The sequence below is a fragment of the Polistes dominula genome, unplaced genomic scaffold, assembly GCF_049000335.1.
Source record: "Polistes dominula isolate Pdom_NZ unplaced genomic scaffold, Pdom_raw_medaka contig_31, whole genome shotgun sequence".
In the NCBI taxonomy this organism is placed as follows: domain Eukaryota; kingdom Metazoa; phylum Arthropoda; class Insecta; order Hymenoptera; family Vespidae; genus Polistes; species Polistes dominula.
This window is the reverse complement of record NW_028300925.1, coordinates 3,640,338-3,655,353: the sequence shown is the minus strand read 5'-3', so window position 1 is coordinate 3,655,353 and position 15,016 is coordinate 3,640,338. Positions and strand designations below refer to the sequence as shown.

Sequence of the window (15,016 nt, the reverse complement as noted above, 5' to 3'; positions counted from 1 at the left end):
TATGTCAATGAAATTTCTATTATTATTATTATTATTATTATTATTATAACAAATGACTAACTAATTGTAAATCAATTCTTTGAAATATTTCAATATTCATCGAAATTGATTAACCTTTGCTTAAACACCCTTCCTGAAGTAACACGCTTACCACACCCGGGTCCAAAGGACCCAGGCAAGAAAAATTGTTATAAAAAATAAACTATTGCATAGATTTACTTCAACATTTTTTTGAAACTTCTTTAATACTTACTTCAAAAGACTATATAGGTTTTATAGCTTTAAATTAAATTTAAATATGTTGAAAAAATTACCAAAGTTGAACAATTGAAAAAAATGACACTCAAGTTGCAAAAAAGGTTTGAGTCCTTTCGACCAAGTGTGCTAAGCAAAGGTTAATTTTGCGATAAAGCAAACATCCCGTAACATTGTCGAATAATTGTTAAATGGATAGTTATGGATAGTTAACCCAGTGCACTTGTCAACTTTTTTTTTCTCATCATTTACTACTACTACTACTACTACTACTACTACTACTTGTTCTTCATCTTCTTCTTCGTGTTCTGATATACCAACAAGAAGGCTTCTGGTACTCGCATAAACCTCGAACACTGACGTGACTGAGAATTTAATGAAATGAGACATGCATAAGGCCGGAATCGAAAAAGTCCTCTTTCTCACGATTCTTCGCATGCATACCGTGACTTCGGCCGACTACAAACGTTCCTCCTCTCTCTCTCTCTCTACTCTCTCCCCCATCCCCCATCCCCCTCTTTCTTTATCTTTCGTACACGTTCGTTTATAGTACTATATTGATTACGCATAATTATATTTCAGGCTTAAGGGCATTAAACTAAGTTACAATTCTCATTAAATAAGTTCTGGCTATACCCTGGCCTACCTTAGCTTAACTCAAGCTAAAGAAGAGGATGATTCTGTGTTCCATTCGGGAATTGATTAACGTTCGCCACTGAGTACTACCCTCCTTCTCCTCCTTCTCCTCCTCCTCCTCCTCTTTCTCTTCCTTTCCTCGAGATATTTCTCCAAGTGTTTTACGGCGGCTCGTTTTCTTACGAACTCGATAAAAAGGATCCACTTCATTACTCGACGAAATATTAACACTGTGAGTTTGTATTTGTCCGAACGTTCGCAATCCCAGCGACACCAAAAGAACTGGTGAAGTCCGTGAATTAATAAGATCAAAATCTCGTTTGTATCCTTGCCGATAGATAATGCCCTTAGGGCTGTTATAATTAGAAAGGAAAGTGAATTAAGTAAGAGAAATAATCGATACCAATTATCGAATCATATTTAATTTTGTGTCTTAGCGCTTGCGTTGTTTATGTTACCGAAAAATAGAAGCTAAATTATTAATGCAAATTAGAAACAACAAGAGAGAGAGAGAGAGAGAGCTAGTAGAACTAGTAAAAAGGGTTTTAACAAAAATGAAGATATCTAAAATCGATGTTTTATTTTTGTTCTTTTAATTACAGGTTCGCGTGACGGTTTTAGACAAAAATGACGTGGCACCAACATGGGGATCAGGTCCATGGAAATTTAAAATTTCTGAAGAAGCACCGTCCAACACCGTGATCACCGTGTTGAAAGCTTACGATCCTGACACCATAGGAACTTTGACATATACTTTGGTATCACCATTACGATCTAACACCTCTATGAACGAGCACGAATCCAAGAATGAGATCGAGAGTCATTTTAAGTTACATCCGACCACCGGCCAACTAAGATTGGCCGAGGCACTCGACAGAGAAACCAGAGAAAAGTACGTGCTGAAGGTTCGTGCCGACGATGGATTGCAACACACCGACATAACTTTGACCATACAGGTTAGTCTTAGTCCTTCCCCCCCCCTTCCCCCTTTTTGCGAACTTTTTTTTGTTTATTTTTATTCTTTCTCTCTTCCCTTTTTTTTCTTTGTTTAATTAAATTTAAATATGTTTAAAAAAATTAACCAAAATGGTGAACAATTGAGAAAAATGACTCAAGTTACAAAAAAAAGGTCGTCTGGGTATTTTGGACCAAGTATGTGGTTAAGCAAAGGTTAATAAAATTATAGCACAATTATACATTAACATAGGGCCTATTTTTATTATTATTATTATTATTATCTGAAATTCTGTGCTGCAAATAGTTAAAACACGTTTCAGAGAAGTACCTAAGTCTAAAGGTTATTCTTTAACTTCCTACTATAACTATATAATTTATTGCTCAATAATAATCATTATCAAACATGCAAACATTCCGTTGTGACGAATTTTTTTTTCCTTTTTTTTTTTTTGTTTTTATTTCTAAAAGACCATATAATGTAACTAGCAAAAGAATGGCGGTTAAAAGTTAACGAAAATTCATTGAATACTTTCTCGAGCATCATGGTTTAGCACAAAGTTCGTGATTACGAAGAAGAAAAAGAAGAGGAAGAAGAAAAAAAATGAAGAAAAAGAAAAATCCTAGAGCCCTACCGAACCGAACCGAACTGAACGAACGAACGAAGGAACGAACGAACGATCCTCGCGATCTTATGGCTCCTTCGGGTCGAAGAATAATTAATGGCCTTCAGGAATAACGCGCCATAGTCTGACCCGAGCGTTTCGTAACAACCGATAATGCTGAAACTAGAGACGGTAGTAGATAGATACTTGCACGGCATCGTAATAACCCCCCAACTACGACGACAAAGACAACGACTACGAGAGTTTACTCTCTTTTCAAATAATTAATTATCCTTTTTCTATCTTCAAACATTTATCAAGTCTTATATTTAAAGAAAGTGACGATGTAAACAGAAATTGAATAAAAACAATCGCTACGTGTATTAACGAAATGATCAGGAATTTTGTTAACCATTTAACAATTTTTTCTTAACGATTGTTAAGTATAGCTTAAAATATATCGAAACAATTGAATTGTAATACAGTGCCATCTATTGAAAGAACCTTACAGAACCTAGATAACCTCTAAATAAAAATCTTTAAATTAGTAATAAAAAATTGTGCTATGTGCTAAGTTGGAAAGTATCACGTGAAATAAAATAAGTTGAAGTAGTTTCGGAATTATTAGTAGACAAACATATTGTGTGACACTGAATTAATTAATTAATTATTTTTGTTTCATCGGGGTTTCACGGTTTCTTCCGTTTCACGTTTTTCAAATCACCCTGATTCTAAAGAAGTTTTTCACTTCAAAATATGTCAATTTATTGATATAAAATTTGATTTTTGTATTCACAACAGACAAAAATCGGATTATAAGTGGTTAAACTATTTATTGTTTTAATTCTATACGAACTGTGTTAACAATAAATCTATGTATAAGTGATTGCTAATGAAATTCTTTGATAATCAATCGGAACAAATGATTTGAAACATAAATGGTCAAACAAAAAAAAACAACACCGTGATTTATCAATACATAACGATCGTAAGGAATAGTAATATCGATACGCAAATGTATCCGGTATTCTCGTCGTTATACACCGAGTAATTGGATAAGCTTGGGGCTTTAAAGTCCGTAATACTCCGTTTAAGCAGCGTACCGTGACCAGCACAAACTTGCTCGTAGAAAACGAACTACACCATCTCAGGTACAACTTGGTAATCCATAATCCATAAATCCTATGGTTCATCGTTTACGATCGATTCTACTACGACTAGGAGACGATCAGAAAAGAAGAAAGAAAAAGAAAAGAAAGAATGAAGAAACGAATAAAAGAGATGGGAGTCAAAATGTCTGACGCGAATTTCCGTTCGCTTAAAGTAAAAATCAGAAACGTAGAAAAAAAAAAGAATGAAAGAAATAGTGAAAGATGACGCATACCTACTCTTTTTCACGTCTATTTCCTAACACAAGTAAAACTCCTTCATCCATTACGAGGACTTTTACAAACTAACTCAGGTAGTAAACTGTGTAGGCTCCTATATCTTTTACGAAAGAAAGAAAGAAAGAAAGAAAGAAAGAAAAGAAAAGAAAAGAAAAGGAAATACGTTAAAAGTTTAGATAAAGTGGTATATATTGGATTCCTAAAGTCACTCTTTAAACGAGACTCTCATTCAAGCTCGAATTCTCGGGATACATTTTAAAGGTCCCTAAAGAAATTAGAAAAGTCATTGACGGGGAAGGAGGGTTGCCGAGATTCCATTTAAAAAGGAGAGACTCCATTGGAAATATATCAAGGAGAACGACAATACTACCAACACCATAGACCAAATCTATACGAATATTCATATAGATTTTCAAATTCTTTTCAAATGTTTCGAAAATAAAGCAAACTCGATCGATTTTGAAGATTCTACAGAAAAATGTATCAATAGGTACATTGGTACAATCATTAGCACTGTTATGCGAGAGAGAGAGAGAGAGAGAGAGAGAGAGAGAGAAAGAGAGAAATAAATAAAAATAAAAGAAAGAAATAAAAGAAGAAAGATAACCAAGAGAGGTAGCAAAAGCCGCGAAGAGTCCCCTCGATCTCCGCCTTATAATTCATTACTCGGGTCTGGCGAAACGATCCAGGCGATAAAAAACGCAGAGCCGGTTGCTCGTCGTTTAACGAAGGTAGTAGTAGTAGTAGTACTACTACTACTACTACTACTACTACTAGTAGAAAGAGGAAGAAAAGAGGAACCTTCGGAGACAATCGCAAAAATTATCCTTATGACGCGTAATGGCTGGAATTCTTTTAAAGGAGCCCGTTCGCTAAGAAGGCACCGAATTGCCGGCTCCGGCACGAGACGCACGCGGCTATTCTATCCGGGTCTCTTAAAGGCAAAAGGAATGCCAGACCCGATCATAGCTTGCTGCTCTTTGGGGCCCCGTGAAAGAGGCCCGCTCTTGCGGAATCTGCCCCTTCTCCCACCACCCGCCGCACCCAACAACCTCCACTCCTTTCTTCAACCTCTTCCTCCTCCAACCCCAATCCTTCTTCCTCCTTTTCTTCTTCTTCTTGTGCTGCTTCGTTGTCCTCGTCCCCCAACATCCCTTCCTCCCTTCCTACCCCTCCTACTCAACTCGCTCGCAGTATCCATCGTCGACCTGTTTCCATCTGGAAGCATCCTCTTCTCCTGCGTCTCTCGAGGCACCGTCACTTTTTGCAAACGTCTTGGAGCCCTCCTTAATCAAACCGTGCCCGCCTCCGCTCGGTCTTTCACCGGTTGATATCGGCCGGCTCATGGTCGCTCAGCTTCGCTGCTGCTGCTGCTGCTGCCTCTTTGGTATGCGCCGTGGATAGACACGACGTAGAGCACCACCACAATCCAACTCCCTTCCCTTCCCTTCCCTTTCCTTTTACCTTACCTTACCTTGCCTTACCTTACCTTACCTTACCTTAACTTAACTTAACTCAACTCAACTCTTTTCTATCCTTCTCTCAGGTTGCACCGGCAATTTGGCTGGACGATGGATAGATACGAATTGCTTTCTATTACCATCCTCGTCATCAACCTTCTACGTCACTCTGACGAATGTCCCTTACATCTTCGATTTGTAAATCTATCAAGCGAATTTTCTTATTCCCCTTTTCTTTTTTTCATTTGTGATTTCTATATTCGTCAGAAAATAAATATGTTATCAGTCATTGATACAAATGCACTAATGAATAATCAATTCGTTTGATTTTACTGTTAGAAAAATGAATCAGATTGTAGAGTAGATTGTAAATAATGAATTTTCCCAACAACCAACACTGTCTTAAATTACATGAACAATTTAATTGTTATTCAATGATATAAATGAAATGTTAATGATTGCAGGTGACCGATACGAACGATAACGCTCCGACCTTCCACGTGAGCGCTTACTCGTTCGATGTACCTGAGAATATGCCGAGGGGAAGTCGCGTTGGGCAGGTCGTCGCAAGCGATGCCGATGCGGAAGGTGCTAACAGCCAATTAAGTTACGCGTTAATATCCGATTGGGCGAACGACGTCTTTTCTCTCAATCCCAACACCGGCGTCTTCACGCTCACCGCCAGTCTTGATTACGAACAGGTTGGTACGACTAATCGCATATTCGTTCTTTCATTCTTTCTTTATTTATTTCTTTCTTTCTTGCCTTCGTGAAATATCGAGATATATCGAGACCTACTACCACTAACTACTATTAGAACTACTCGAGCAATGCATGACTAACTTTATCGCTGACTAACTCACTTTATAAAAGTATCCTATTAAATATCATTTGCATACGTATGTCTAAAGTATATTAATAGATGTATCAATGCTTTCAACGGCTTGGAATGTTTCTATTTAAAGAACCCAACTTGATATTTTTCTTCATATAGATTTATCATAAATCGAATTATAACAGCTTATAAGTGTACTAATTATGTCAACCGTTAGAATATGTGCCTAGAGAAAATATTATTCACGTTGAATTGGAAACTTTATAAAAGAAATAAGAAACAGGAAGGAAGTTAGCATTTTGTTGAAATGCAACAAAGAATTTTTATTGTTGCATTGACAACAATTCGTTTCATACAAATGCATAAAATCTTGTTGATTCCCTCCCTCTTTTTCTTTTTCTATAAAATTACAATGAAGTTGGAAGATGGTGGTTCCTTTAGCACAGAACGAAAAGTAAAATGATGAATAGGACCGATTGGTTTGGATCGATGGATCCGATCGATGGATAGATGGGACGACGTACAAAAAGTAGAGGTAGTAAATCATCGAAGGAGTACACTATCGATCGCAAAGTCAGAAATTCTCTCTGCTGCTTGGATGACTCGTGGCTAAAAGGTCCACAACGACGAGAGGCCCCAGGCAACGATTATAACCATGCGCTTACGCCTCTTCTTTCACATTGAAGAACCGAAGCGCACCTATTATATTAACTTTCGGCTCTAACGCAACACTAGAATTTAGGGTTTAACGCTAACAGTCAGACAGATCGATGAAACAGACGCTTTTAATGACAGTCCATGGATACGTTTCGGAGACAAGCCATACTTTATTCTTAGGCGTGTACACTACCAACCACCCATACGCAGCACACATACACTTTGTGGATGCCCCCCCCTCTAACTCTTGTATTTCGTTACATTTTTATCTTACCGTAATAAAATAATAAAAAACAAGAAAACACAACAAAACTATTTGATATAATGAAATATCCGTTAATTTGGTTTATCTTTTGCGTGTATAAAGGAGAATAATTTGATTCGACTCGACGATTATTTGAACGAATGAAAATTTCGAAAGTCATTAATTGTCGAGAGTTAGGTAGGAGAATGATATAAAAAGTGAAATAATGTTAAACTATGGGTTCGGGAGGTTGTTGAAGGTATAAATTGGACTCGTGCGAGTCCTGTATAACGAAAAGAAGCGAGTGAAAGGTCCATTCGACAAATACACATGGACCCTTGTCGAGCGATGCACGTTCCGGATAAAAAGGAGTGAGAAAAAGGGAGGAAGGAAGCAGCGGAAAAAGAATGAGTAGTTTATAGAACCCTTCATCAACGTAATATCGTTCCCAGATACACGCCAGGATCATTACCGGACCGTGAAATGCGTATACGGATGGGCAAAAGGGGATCCGAGCGGAGCACATTTGAAACGAACAAATAATTCGGCGCTTCCACGAAATTCGCATCGGTTCTTGTAAAACGGTTTAACTCTCTGCTCCTTAAAAGGGATCAGTTACGAGCACGAGATAATAGGAAGAAGACGTTATTTTCCTACACTGTCTTTTCGTTTATAGATAGAAGGTAGACACGCGGAATAGAATAACAACTGTATAATTACTTTTCGACAAACCCAACAGAGAGAGAGAGAGAGAGAGAGAGAGAAAGTTCTTTGCATCCTTTCTCAAATATCGCTTTGTAATTGTTCCAACAAAATCATCTCTCTTCTTTTTTGTTATCATTATTATTATTTTTAATCATTCCAATTAAAAAAGTATTATTTCTTCATTGATCCTATAATTCGAGGGTAGAAGAATAAAAAGAAAAAAAAAAGATGCAAAATCATCGTAGATAATGAGAACTCATCGCGTATCTCTAATAAATAAAATACACGTCTCTTTCTCTACGGTGTATCTCACGAAATCTCGATCGATCGAGTTTGATCGATCTATCACAAATTATTCGACATTCCTAAAGAGAAAATATCTTGGTGAAATTGTTCACAGATTCAACATTACATCCTGGTGGTCCAAGCAACGGACGGTGGTGTACCAGCACTGTCCTCCACGGTGACGGTTTATTGCAACGTCGTTGATTTAAACGACAACGCACCGATATTCGAAGCTGGTCCGCATGCCGCTGACATTGTTGAGAATGCGACCGTAGGTACATCAGTTTTAACGGTGACCGCCCAAGATCTGGATTCTTGGGAGAACGGTAGGGTGATTTATGCCATAGTTGCTGGGGACGAGGACGGTGATTTTGGTGTCGCAACGAACGGTACGCTTTACACCAGGAAACCCCTCGACAGAGAACGGAAGCCACTTTACAATTTAGTTTTGAGCGCAACGGACTCGGCCGTTCCACCCTCTCGTCCTTTGTCCTCGACCGTACAGGTGAGTATTCTTTCTCTTTCTATTCGTTAAAGAGTGAAAAGGAAGGAAGGAAGGATGTCACGCTTCAATTTGAACACCTCGGGTGTCCCAACTTCTCTCCTTCTCTCTTTCTCTCTCTCTCCCTCTCATGAACTTTAAATTACATCCTGTACTTTCTTCTTCTCTGATTCTTCTTCTTCTTCTCCTTTACTTCTCTTCTTCTTCTTCTTCTTCTTCTTCTTCGTCGTTTTCTTTTTCTTCCCACTTGATTCGCGAATGCAGGATATAGCTTGATAACATTTTTTTCCTTCCTTTTTCCTCTCTCCCTTCTACCTCCTCCTCCTCCTCCTCCTCCTCCTCTTCTTTTCGTTTATTTTATTTTGTTATATTTATTTTTATTTCCTTTCTTTTTTGTATGAAGAAGAAGAAAAAAGAAAAAAGAAAAGGTCTCCTTCGAATGAATGAGCGAATGGAAGAAAGAGAGAGATAGAGAGAAAGAGAAAGAAAGTGGTCGAGTTACGTGGAATAAATACGAGCGCGGGAGCTCCGAGAGTTCAGCAAGAAACGCGCTTGATATACCGACTCTCCTCCGTCCGAAAGGCCATAAAAGCGCGCCTGATTTATAGGTGGCGTGAACGTGTTAATTACCAAAGTAAATCGTTGCGTTTCGTCTCCGTGGCCAGCTTATCTGCGGACTTCTTCCTTTATTTTGCCCAAGCACCACAGTCGTCGTCGTCGTTGTCGTCGTCGTCGTCGTCGTCGTCGTCGTCCCTGTGTTGCCTCACTCGACCGTCCCTTTTCTTCGGTTTCACACATACACACATACGTGCATATATTTTAGTTTCTCTCTCTCTCTCTTTCTTTCTCCTTCTCTCTTTGTGGATGCAATCGATTAATACATAATTAATTATCGTCCGTGCTCGTTTTCTCAATGTGATTCTCGACAACGCAACAACTATAACCAACAGGTTACCGTGGTGTTGCTGGACGTGAACGACATGTCCCCGGAATTCATATCACCGACGAAGATATCGATCATCGAGAATTCCCCAATCAATACTGTGGTAATGGCGATAAAAGCGATCGATAGGGACGAAGCTAGAAACGGATACGTCGAGTATTCCTTGGAGGACGACAAGCTACCGTTCACTTTGGGTCCGGTCGACGGATTGTTACGCGTTTCTGGACCCTTAGATCGAGAGCAAAGATCAAATTATACGTTAGAAGTTACCGCAAAGGATCGTGGCGAACCATCTAGGTCTAATACCACTAGTATCACAGTCATGGTATTAGATGAGAACGATAATTCACCAATCTTCGATCCCAGACAATATTCCGCAACGGTTGCTGAGAACGCCAGTATTGGTGCTAGCGTACTTCAGGTAACTAATCTTTTTAACTCCTTATCAATTTGTTTTCATCGTAATTACAAACAAACAACAACAAATGTGTTCAAACGAAAATTGTTAAATTGTAAATCTTGTAGATAAAAATTGAGCAAGAACTTTAGCGATTATTTTCAATCAGGTATCGGCAATGGATCGAGACGAAGGTGCTAACGGTAGAGTACGATACAGCATAGCAATGGGTGACGAGAATCGAGACTTTACCATTTCTGAAGATGGTGGTGCAATACGAGTAGCCAAGAATCTAAACTTTGAGCGCAAAGCGAGGTATCATTTAACTATTCGCGGCGAAGATTGTGCAGCGGAAGTTGGCGAAACATCGCGCGGCGATACGGCACAAGTGACCATCACTGTCCTCGACATCAACGACAATGCTCCCCTCTTTCTCGACTCACCTTATTTGGCACACGTCATGGAGAACATGGTGCCGCCAGGTGGAGGATTTGTAATCCAGGTAATTCCAATAATACGCTCTCGTTGCGTCTCTCTCTCTCCCTTAATGGTACGTGCAAGGTGATTCTTATTACCTACCAACCCAAGACACAATTGAAGATGTCATCACGTGTGAGAACGCACACCTTCTCTTGTATCCTATCGATCAATTGCTTTCCAAATCTTTTTCCCTATTAAATAATTTCTTGATTGTTTGGATGATAGGTTAAAGCATACGATGCCGACACACCACCGTACAACGATCAAGTGAGATACTTCCTGAAAGAAGGTGACACCGATCTCTTTCGGATAAATGCTAGCACCGGAGACATATTTCTTCTTCGACCACTCGACAGAGAATTGGTACCCGAGTACACTCTCACGCTGGTAGCCATGGACACTGGTAAGTCCACTCCATCGAGATGCTTCATTAATGCAAACGACTGCGAGATTATCGAAACTTCGGTCTCTCGTTCTCTTTATTTGCGCGTTAAGTTAACATTTCTCTTTCGGACTGATATTCAGTATAGAATTTAATTACAAATCAATTGATAATTGAAAATTATTTAACTAAATAACGTTAAATACAATCGCTGTTAAAACGATGGCGAACGAACGTTTACGAAATGAAATGAAAGCAAAAGGATGGTAGTTTTTTTCAAAGAGATCCAAAGTAGTAGTAGTAGTAGTAGTAGTAGTAGTAGTAGTAGTAGTAGTAGTAGTAGTAGTAGCTCGCGATATCTTTGAGAAGGTTTTACAAACGCTCTGGATGAACTGCTAAATAGGCGTGTACCTCGTACTCGGGGTATAAAGACCGGTATTGAAAGAACCAGTGGGGTATTCTTCTTTAGAGAGAACATTTTTCCGGCGACCAGTAGGGTATATATAGGTACTGACCGGCCAGAGAACCGTCTTGGGGACCGCGTAAACTGCTTGCGAATTAGTGTGAACAATGGACAATTATTCTCGATCTGGCACTCGGAACGAGAAAGGTTCCAAGTGTCGAAAGAAAGAAATTTGAGAAAACGTACGACGTGTACCCTAAACTCTTTAAAGTGCCGATCGTTGTATATACGCCGTACAAAAGTAGTACCCATTATAAAGATTAGAAATAAATTCTCAATCCATTTTTATCTACAACGTCATGTAAGAGTTACGTGCTTTTATGTGTGTACCGAATTTTGTTCAACTTGATATATATTTTATGGCTCGCAAAAACGCAAAATTTATCATTAGCTCATATTTCAAAATTAATATTTATGAATACAAAATATAAAACGTATAAACATCCTCGCCACGTATCAAAAATCCCCAACCCTAAAACTTGCAGACCAATAAATTTCCCATGTGATCAGACATTTTCCGGTCGGTAACCCTGAAAACAATGGCGAGATGGAAAATCAGCATAGAATATCTTCGCGGTGGTGGTTTTAAGTAATGAGCTGTAATATACAAATTGGATATAAATTTGTGGGTTGTTCGATGAGATTTTTAAAGCGATGGGGGCAGTTCCTCTCTCTCTCTCTCTCTCTCTCTCTCTCTCTCTCTCTCTCTCTCTCTTCCTTTAGTGATCTTTTTTTTATTTCCACCGTAGGATGGCAGTAGTCTGGGTTTCCCCTCCTTTCACCCTCGCACCGGTCCACCAGGCCATCCACGTTAGGCCCGATGGCCCAATCGGTCGTCCAGCGAGGTAGACAAGCCTACAGAGTTATGACGCGCGATTATGATAATCGGTCTCGAATGCCTTCCTCTTGGCTTGGTGCTGGTCTCCTTCACTCTCCTCTCCCTCTCCCTTTCCCTCTCTTTCCTCCCTCATTCTTTTCTACCTCCTTGATGTCGTTTCTGGGCCTTACTCTCCCTACCAAGCTTTAACTCTCTTGCCAAGCATGCATCTTTCGGGTACTGCTGGCCGTGTGCTCGCACATTATATTCTACTTTATTCATGCATCTTCCAACTCACTCACTTACACACACACACACACACACACACACAAACGAATCGGATCGAACGTACGAATCATTCTTCTCTCTCTCTTTGTAGATTTTAAGAGTAGGTATAGGTTTATCGTACCTTCCTCTCGAGAGTCCGTTTGCATTGAAAAATCAGCTAGCAGGATGGGTATGGTCTCTTCTCTCTTCTCACAATGTTTTCGTACCAAAGACTTACGTAGTAAGTAACGATCGAACGATCGAGGGAATGTGATCGAGGGAACGACTGATCGAATAGAAAATATTGATCTTTCGATCTTACGAATCTTACGGATTTCATCGAACAATGAAATGAAAAAATATCCAACGAATTTACTAAATGGATAAATGTGTGTTGGTTTTTTTTTTTTTATTTATTATGTCAAACAATTAGATAATTTGATTTTTTTCTACGTAATTTTTCATAGGCATACTTTAGGAAAAAAAAAGAAAAAAAAAGTTAGAAAGTAATCTTTTCATTCCAACGCGAATCGATGCATCCGCAAAACACCGAATGACACGTACAACTTTCTTACGTCTACTACACGCATGAGAGATATCTACCTGCACACATACGTCACCACGTATAAATGTGTCTCTGTGTGAAAAGGATTCTTTGTGGCAGTTGCATTGTACCTACACCGCATCTCCAATCGGAACCATACGTGACACCTTGTGATCATAATTAAGGCGTGGCAGTATCTACACAGGCTTTATTATCCTTCGGTCATGCGAAGAAGGATGCAATTGCAGAGATCACTTTTCCAAGAAAATACTTTTGTCTTGGTGGCCTAAGGGCAATGTATTCGTGAAATAATCATTTCAAGATGATAAAAAGTCATTGTAACTCATGCCCCCCCCCAACAATTACTCCTTAAATGACAATTATTTTGTACATAATCGTAATACAAAATTAAACAACAATTTGCTAATACACGCTGATTAATCTTTGATCGTGGGAGAAAAAGAGAGATCGTAAATTATCGAAAATGTTGCAAGTTTATGATTTTGTTTTTACAATTATGTACGAAGGGGAATAAGATCATTCAGATTTATTTGATCTTACTTTACATCTGTGTCCAACGAATTATTTCTAACAATCTTTGGTAGAAATCTCAAGTCTGTAATATCGATCGAAAGAAAGAGAACAAGAAAGAGAATGAAAGAGAGATAGAGAGAGAAAGAGAGAGAGAGACCGGTGGCACGTATAGCTGCGATTAAATTTGAAATCTCCGAAAGAGGGTATAGAGGAGGGAAGGCTTCCTTCTTTGCGTGGATACGCTTTTCAGAAATAATAACAAGCCCACGAAATGATAGGCTTGGTGGTATCCCTCTTAAACCGATTTACGCTCCTATAAACGGTCCATAACCGAGGTCATAAATCGACTAGAATAATCGTGTGACGTGAAAAGTACGAAGGAATAACGTCCATCTATCGGACTTACTTCTTTCTTTCTTTCTCTCTCTCTCTCTCTCCAGTAATGTTGATGATAATAAAGAAATTTCGTTAAAATCTAAACTACGGTCGTAGTTGGTTGAACTCATTGTTAAGGAGAAGACAGTAAAATGGTACATTAAATAAGTCTTTCCTCGTCTCGTTTACTGCAGGTTCTCCCCCTTTAACTGGATCGGGTATCGTCAAGATCGTCGTACTCGACGTGAACGATCACAGTCCGGAATTTGCACGACAAGAATACAAAGCTGAGGTAACAGAGAACTTGCCAGCTGGTACCTGGGTGACAAAGCCTTTGGCTACTGACAGGGACGAAGGCTTGAACGCTAAGATTTGGTAATTATATTGAAATTATTTAGAAAAAAAGATCAATGAAAGAAGTTGGGAAGAAAATCGATCAAACGTATTTGTTCTTTATTACAAACAGGTATAGTTTATTAGGAGAGAAAGCTGAACGTTTCTCAGCTAATCCTGATACCGGAGAAATTTTCACCCTAGTACCGTTGGATCGGGAACAAACCTCGGTTTATCATTTAACGTTGGTAGCGAGAGATTCTAGTCCAACCGAGCCAAGAGCGTCCACCGTTAATTTGACGATATTGGTTAAGGACGTGAACGATAATGCTCCGCGATTTTCTAGTCCAAGATATACGGCTTATGTTCCTGGCGGAACCAAGCCTGGTAAGAATATTAACGAGTCTATAATAATGTATTCCATAAGAGAATCTTCGAGTCTGAAGGATGCTGGGATAAAATTACATTTAATGATTTCTCTTGGGTAACCCTGTAGGTGACTTCGTTTTCGGTGCCAAAGCTACGGACGACGACGACGGTCTAAATTCTCGCATAGTTTATCGTCTTCAAGGACAGGATGCTGATAAATTTGTCATAGATTCTAACAGTGGTGTGATAAGAGCTACGCAAGAGTTGACTAGCGATGAAAGTACATATCAATTACAAATCCAAGCGTCCGATTGTGGCACGGAACCGCAATACGTTACAGCCGACCTAATGATACACTTGTGGGAAAGACAACTCTTTCCCAACTTTCGATCTAACATTAACACCAGATTTACCTTGCCCGAGGATGTGCCCGAAGGAAGAGTGATCACTAAATTAAGTGCCACAACACCCAAGGACGGTGCTGCTAGTAATCTGGTTTATGGCATAGCTGGTGGAAATGTTGGTGATGCATTGAAGATTGATCCAAATACCGGAGAGGTATTATACAATTAATATTATTATATTA

At 39.1% G+C, this 15,016-nt stretch overlaps 1 protein-coding gene across 1 annotated transcript in view; it reads left to right on the top strand.

Moving 5' to 3' along the window:
• Positions 1-15,016, top strand: part of ft (cadherin-related tumor suppressor fat) — an 84,011-nt gene that overhangs the window by 59,415 nt on the left and 9,580 nt on the right. The window contains exons 2-10 of the mRNA XM_015332629.2: positions 1,494-1,847; positions 5,763-5,999; positions 8,140-8,529; positions 9,477-9,890; positions 10,036-10,368; positions 10,572-10,749; positions 13,923-14,103; positions 14,195-14,448; positions 14,558-14,988. Of these exons, the coding sequence (XP_015188115.1) occupies positions 1,494-1,847; positions 5,763-5,999; positions 8,140-8,529; positions 9,477-9,890; positions 10,036-10,368; positions 10,572-10,749; positions 13,923-14,103; positions 14,195-14,448; positions 14,558-14,988 (2,772 nt within the window). The remainder of the gene's footprint in view (positions 1-1,493; positions 1,848-5,762; positions 6,000-8,139; positions 8,530-9,476; positions 9,891-10,035; positions 10,369-10,571; positions 10,750-13,922; positions 14,104-14,194; positions 14,449-14,557; positions 14,989-15,016) is intronic.